Below are 7,500 nucleotides of genomic sequence, written 5' to 3' on the forward strand. Positions count from 1 at the left end.
CAAAAAACAAGTAAATCAAATGTTGACCAAGACCGCAGACCTCACGCTCGCTCAAGCACTTTCTCTCTCTCACCCTCTCGCTCTCTGCGCAATGTGCAGCTGTGCGCATAACGGTTTAAAATGAACAACAATAAACACATTTTGAGTGCTGATCAAGAGTTTTGTGCAAGCAATTTAAGGTTGCAACTATTGTCCCAAATATAGCAGGGTTCATTCAGTGATGGAAACAAATATTATTAACATTAATTGAAGTTTCACAGTAGCCTATATAGAACCGACATTGAACGCTCTGAGCGAGCTGTGCTGTGGTAAACATGGAGCTTTTCCTTGACATGAAACGGTAAATAATCAAACCAGTGGAAGCAGTGCATTTAACGTTTATTCATGCATATCTATTCAGTTGTAGCATACACTTTAGTAATGTTTCTGTTTAACGTTAAATAAAATGAGGCACACAATTCCGAGAAATGTGACAACAAAGAACTTTTACCCTGAGGTTCATAAAAAATAAAGTGCTTTTAAAAATGAAAAAGGCTACTTACAAACTGACTGCAATTTATTCCAGTCTTTTTAGTGCACTGTCACCGTCGGGTCTTAGGCCTGAAGGCCTACAGGTTATTTGCCAAAAACACAAGATGGTCCACATTTGAAGGGGCCAGTGCTGATCTCTTTTTATTTACTATATTCCCGGCAGAGGAAAAGACTCGTTCAGAGCGCACTGAGGATCCGGGGATGGAAAGATATTTCTTTGTCATCTGGGCAACGTGAGGGTATCTTCCAGAGCCCAAAGTTTTCCACCGCATGAGAGGATTTTGTTGAGCAGGTATTGGAGACTCTTGTTCATACATCAACATCTCTTTTTGAAGCAGCAGACTGTATTTTACATAGCTTGCATACAACTTTATCTCGCGGATCAACTATTTTACCTCCTACCGACCAAAATCCAAAGTACTGATGCAGTTGAGTTGGGCTCTGCACTTTCTGCCATCTTCCATGCAAGACAAGTCAACTTTCAGCAGTGACACTGTGCCAGACTGTGCGACTCCTGAGACCTCTTCCTGAACCCTCAGGCGCTAGCGCGCCCACTTGCAAAGCAGACAGCCAGACAGCCTCTGCTACCGCAAGCGTTTTTTTCTACATTCTTTTTTTTTTATTCGAATATTAATTTTCACCTTCGAAATTCTTTTTTTAAAAACTATTCTATTACTATTTGAATTTAGAATATTCGTTGACAGCCCTACTCTGCGGTCCAGCTCACCCCAAACCATCTCGATTGGGTTCAGGTCCGGTAACTGTGGAGGCCAGGTCCGGTAACTGTGGAGGCCAGGTCATCTGGCGCAGCACTCCATCACTCTCCTTCTTGGTCAAATAGCCCTTACACAGCCTGGAGGTGTGTTTGGGGTCATTGTCCTGTTTAAAAATAAATGATGGTCCAACTAAACGCAAACCGGATGGGATGGCATGTCGCTGCAGGATGCTGTGGTAGCCATGCTGGTTCGGTATGCCTTCAATTTTGAATAAATCCCCAACAGTGTCACCAGCAAAGCACCCCCACACCATCACACCTCCTCCTCCATGCTTCACGGTGGGAACCAGGCATGTAGAATCCATCCGTTTACCTTTTCTGCGTTGCACAAAGACACGGTGGTTGGAACCAACGATCTCAAATTTGGACTCATCAGACCAAAGCACAGATTTCCACTGGTCTAATGTCCATTCCTTGTGTTTCTTGGCCCAAACAAATCTCTTCTGCTTGTTGCCTCTCCTTAGCAATGGTTTCCTAGCAGCTATTTGACCATGAAGGCCTGATTCGTGCAGTCTCCTCTTAACAGTTGTGTCTGCTGCTAGAACTCTGTGTGGCATTCATCTGGTCTCTAATCTGAGCTGCTGTTAATTTGTGATTTCTGAGGCTGGTGACTCAGATAAACTTATCCTCAGCAGCAGAGGTGACTCTTGGTCTTCCTTTCCTGGGGCGGTCCTCATGTGAGCCAGTTTCGTTGTAGCGCTTGATGGTTTTTGAGACTGCACTTGGGGACACATTCAAAGTTTTTTCAATTTTCCCAACGGACTGACCTTAATTTGTTAAAGTAATGATGGCCACCCATTTCTCTTTACTTAGCTGATTGGTTCTTGCCATAATATGAATGAGCTGTCGGCTGTGTATCAACCTGACTTCTGCACAACACAACTGATGGTCCCAACTCCATTAATAAGGGAAAAAATTCCACGAATTAACCCTGACAAGGCACACCTGTGAAGTGAAAACCATTTCAGGTGACTTCCTCATGAAGCTCATTGAGAGAACAACAAGGGTTTGCTTACACTTTTTGTTAATTACATAATTCCATATGTGTTCATCTATAGTTTTGATGCCTTCAGTGAAAATCTACAATGTAAATAGTCATAAAAATAAATAAAATCATTGAATGAGAAGGTGTGTCCAAACTTTTGGCCTGTACTGTATATATATATATATATAGATATATATGTGTGTATGTATGTATGTATGTCTATATTATTATTATTATTATTATACGTATTCCTGTTTGTCGCTGTGTTGTCAGGTAGAAGCAGCGTGTTCTCTGAGGAAAGCAGTGAGGAACAATGTTCTCCTCAGAGAGAAGTTTTGGTTCTCCGCGCCGATTCTTCAGTGGGGGGGGACGTTCTCCAAACCTGCGTGGGAACGTCTGAAGAACCGAGATCCTCCATACGGCTGGAGGGGGCTGCCTGCCGACGGTACACTCGCTTTACTGCCAATAATCCCTCTGTGTGTGTGGTTGGATGGGTGGGTGGGTGGGTGTGTGTGTGTGTGTGTGTGTGTGTGTCACTCTTTACTTTACTTTATTTCTTCTTTACTTTCCAGCAGGGCTGCAGCTAAAGATTGTTTTCATTGTGAATTCATCTATCAATTAAGAAAAAAGTCTTTATTTTAATGACAAAAATATATTTCAGGAAAACAAAGCTGAACAGGAGGCTGTTTGTCCTTTTTAGAGATCCTGCAGTAATCTGACTACTTGTTGTAACCCTTTTTAGCGATCCTGCAGTAATCTGACTACTGAATGAAGAATGTTTTGAATTGTTTGGCTTCTGATCTTCTAAATATTGTAAATACATCTCTGCTCTCAGATATCTTCCCACAGGCCCTGAAAACTGCAGTCATCAAGCCACTACTAAAAAAGAACAATCTAGACACGACACTAATGAGCAACTATAGGCCAATATCAAACCTCCCATTTTTAAGTAAAATCATAGAAAAAACGGTTTTTCAACAACTTAACCTTTTCTTATCGCTAAACAACAGTTTTGATGCCTTCCAGTCAGGTTTTCGACCACACCACAGCACAGAGACGGCTCTTGTTAAAGTCTTTAATGACATCCACTTAAACACAGATAGTGGCAAAATTTCAGTCTTAGTATTACTTGATCTCAGTGCTGCATTTGATACGGTAGACCATGACATATTGCTTGACCGATTGGAAAACTGGGTTGGTCTTTCAGGCTCACTACTAAAGTGGTTTGAATCATATTTAAAGAATAGGGACTACTTTGTGTCTATAGGTAATTATACATCTGAGCATACAAATATGACGTGCGGAGTTCCCCAAGGCTCAGTTCTGGGGCCTCTTCTGTTCAACATCTACATGCTTCCACTGGCGCAGATTATGGAAAACAACAAAATAAGTTACCATAGTTATGCGGATGACACACAAATTTACATAACCTTATCGCCAGGGAACTATAGCCCAATACAACAATTAAATATGTGCATTGAACAGATTAATGATTGAATGTGTTTTTGGAGCAAAAGAGGAACGATTGAAAGTCAGCGCTCAGCTTCAAACGACAATGTTAAAAACAACAGATAAAGCAAGAAATCTTGGTGTAGTCATGGACTCAGACCTAAATTTTAAAAGCCACATTAACATAATTAAAAAATCAGCCTATTATCACCTTAAAAATATATCAAGGGTTAAAGGCCTTATGTCTCAGCAGGATCTGGAAAAACTTGTCCATGCTTTTATCTTCAGTAGACTTGACTACTGTAACGGTGTCTTTACAGGTCTCCCTAAAAAATCAATCAGACAGCTGCAGCTGATTCAGAACGCTGCTGCTCGAGTCCTCACTAAAACCAAGAAAGTGGATCACATCACTCCAGTACTGAAGTCTCTACACTGGCTTCCAGTGCCTCAAAGAATTGATTTCAAAATACTTTTACTGGTTTATAAATCACTAAACGGTTTAGGGCCAAAATACATTTCTGATCTGCTACTACACTATGACCCACCCAGACCTCTCAGGTCGTCTGGGACAGGTCTACTTGTTGTCCCCAGAGTCAGAACTAAACAGGGGGAAGCAGCATTCAGTTTTTATGCTCCACATATCTGGAACAATCTCCCAGAAACCTGTAGGTCCGCTGCAACTCTCAGTTCTTTTAAATCTAAGCTAAAGACCTATCTTTTTGATGTTGCTTTTCTTTAAATAATCTATTTTATTAACTTTAATTTCTTATACTGCACTGTAACTTTTATTCTTATACTGCACTATCAATTTTATTCTTGTCTTTTAATGTTTTTAATTTGTTTATTATTGTTTTTTAATTGTTTTCTAACTGCTCTTTAATGTTTTATGTAAAGCACTTTGAATTGCCCTGTTGCTGAAATGTGCTATATAAATAAAGCTGCCTTGCCTTGCCTTACTTGTTGTAACCCTTTTTAGAGATCCTGCAGTAATCTGAGTACTTGTTGCTCCTCCAGTTGTCAGGGCGACCCTGTCGCTGCTCCCCAGCTCCCGTCTGTTTGAGCGCGCCTCGCCGGCCCGGTGTGTTCGCTGTGCCGTGGTGGGAAACGGAGGAATCCTCCGAGGATCCCGACAGGGGAGGAACATCGACAGCCACGACTTGGTCTTCAGGTGACATGCAGGTTTTTGTCTTACAGTGTGGTTTGGAGGACTGGGTGGAAGCTACGCTTCTTTTAAAGGAGTGGTAAAATGATTATATAGGGTATTTCACACTGTTCCTTAAGGTCTCCTAATGGGGTATGTAACATGGGCTGAAAATGTCCCAGGTGCTATTTTTGGCCCTTATGCATCCCTGTGTTTTGGCTGTATTTGGAACGACAGCTTTTCTTCCAAATATGGTATGCTCATGAATATTTAGATGAGCTGCGCGCTGATTGGTTGAGGAGAATCCCAATACAGACACATTAGAGACGTGCGCTGATTGGTTGAGCGAATCCCAATACACACACATTAGAGACGTGACAGCAGGTCTCATTTCAGACACACACACACACACACACACACACACACACACACACATTGCTGCCCTGCGCACAGCGCACACACACAAACACAGACACACACACACACTGACACACTCACACACCGCTGCACAGCGCACACACACAAACACAGACACACTGTCCGTTATGTAACAGACATGCCCAGGCGAGAGCCACAACAAATAAAACAGACAAAATAAAAAAGTTTGGACACTTTCATTATAACTAGTGTTGTTCTAATGTTACTCTTGCGACATAAAAAAACCTCCACCAAAGACTTAACTCACCTTTTTAGCTAGTAAGCACGGGGAGAGGAGAGTGAACCCCTGCAAGCCTGTCCTCTGCCAGAGCCTCTGCAGCGCTGCTTTAGATCCACAACTCCCTCTCGTCCGATATACTCGTTCTAAACCCTTTTCTCTGGGCCAGTGGGCTATTCCGTTGTACAGTCTGGAACACTGCATTTACGACAGTGGTTAATTTTCAATATCCTCCAAACTTTCTTCTTTTCTAAAGTACACAGCGCAGCTCGTGAGTGAGATCCTGACCCTGATCCTGAGCTCCAGCTCAGCGGGTCTGTGAAGGGAGAGAGGCCGACAGGGAAGGCAGCAAACCCGGCCAGCAGCCGCCGCCTGTCTCGGCAGATTGTGGAGCTTGTAAACTTACCAAATTTGCAATTACCCATCAATTTTCATAAACGGCCCATATTTGAGCTTTACGTAGTTGATTTCGCGCATAAAAAAGTATCAGAAGTGAATTTTGTAATGGAATAGCAGAGATCTGCACGACCTAGATTTAGAAGACTAACTGACCTCCAATCAGTTAGTGGCCTATGTAAATTTTGGGGCGTTACAAAGATAGAAGGTAGAGCCAAATGAGGAGGATTTGAGAAGTTGACGTCAAGTTTTAGCTTTGTTCAGATTCGCCTGTTTTCAGAGGCAGTTTGATATTGTGAGGTTTGCAGAGGAAAGCGGTGTCAATGGGATTTTGAGCTTCTATGTATGTCCTATTTACCCTCTAAACTGTTGTTTTTCAACTATGACATTCTATCACCCCTTTAACACTTTATTACAATTTTGAATATAATGTGTAGTATGTGTAACGGTTAGGGTTAGGGTTTGTGATAGAGATTTGATTCAATGTATGTGTCTTCTGGTGCTGATTCTGTCTGCTCTCAGCTGAAATATAAGCGTAAAGGATGTGATCTCGTCTGCTCCGTCAGGATGAACGGAGCCGTGATCCGAGGTTTTGAAGAAGACGTGGGGACGAAGATTTCCTTCTACGGTTTCACCACCAACACCATGAAGAACGCCCTCAGCTTGTACCGAACCCTCGGCTTCACCAGAGTCCCTCAGGGTGCGGTGAGTCAGGGACGGGACGGACCCACCCGCGATGAGACGGGCCGGTCACGGGACAACGGGCCCCTGGGCACAGACACCTGAAAGGTCCCCCATCGTGGTGTGGGTCCTTATGAGTCGCTCAGTCTTTTTGTCTCTTTATAGTCTCTATGTAGTGTTTTTGCATCTCTTTGTAGTCTTTGCATCTCTTTATAGTCTTTTTGCATTACTTCGTAGTCTTTTTGCATCACTTTGTAGTCTTTTTGCATCACTTTGTAGTCTTTTTGCATCACTTTGTAGTTTTTTACATCACTTTATGGTCTTTTTGCATCTCTTTGTAGATTTTTAAAATCTCTTTGTAGTCTTTTTGCATCCCTTTGTAGTCTCTTTGTAGTCTTTTTGCGTCTCTTTGTAGTCTTTGCATCACTTTGTAGTCTTTTTGCATCTTTTTGTAATTTTTTGTCTCTTTGTAGGCTAGTTGTTTTAAATCTCTTTGTAGTCTTTTTGGTTAATTTGTGACTCTTGCCTTTTACTTTGTGTTCATTTTGTGTCTGTTTGTAGTCGTTTGATTGGCTCTGGTTCCCGGGACCCCTGACCCTTCGGGCCCCAACCATTGGTCCATTTAATAATTCATCCACGACTCAGAGGAACAAACTCCTAAAAGGTTTCATTGTTTGTGGTCCTCTTCTTCTTCTGCAGGAGATAAAATACGTCTTCATCCCGTCAAACCTGCGAGATTACGTGATGTTGGCGGCGGCTGTTCAGGGTCGGACAGTCGCCACGGGAACAGACAAGGGGGACAGGTGCGCACGCGCACACACAGACACAAACACACACACACAGACACACACACACAGTCACACACACACACAGACACACACAAACAG

The 7,500-nt window shown here is 42.6% G+C and overlaps 1 protein-coding gene across 1 annotated transcript in view; it reads left to right on the forward strand.

Annotated features, from left to right (window-relative positions):
- The window catches only part of st6galnac2 (ST6 (alpha-N-acetyl-neuraminyl-2,3-beta-galactosyl-1,3)-N-acetylgalactosaminide alpha-2,6-sialyltransferase 2), a 13,394-nt gene that overhangs the window by 2,632 nt on the left and 3,262 nt on the right, over nucleotides 1-7,500 (forward strand). The window contains exons 2-5 of the mRNA XM_028600476.1: nucleotides 2,565-2,736; nucleotides 4,755-4,908; nucleotides 6,499-6,637; nucleotides 7,313-7,416. Coding sequence (XP_028456277.1) covers nucleotides 2,565-2,736; nucleotides 4,755-4,908; nucleotides 6,499-6,637; nucleotides 7,313-7,416 — 569 coding nt within the window. The remainder of the gene's footprint in view (nucleotides 1-2,564; nucleotides 2,737-4,754; nucleotides 4,909-6,498; nucleotides 6,638-7,312; nucleotides 7,417-7,500) is intronic.

The sequence above is a fragment of the Perca flavescens genome, chromosome 15, assembly GCF_004354835.1.
Source record: "Perca flavescens isolate YP-PL-M2 chromosome 15, PFLA_1.0, whole genome shotgun sequence".
Classification (NCBI taxonomy): domain Eukaryota; kingdom Metazoa; phylum Chordata; class Actinopteri; order Perciformes; family Percidae; genus Perca; species Perca flavescens.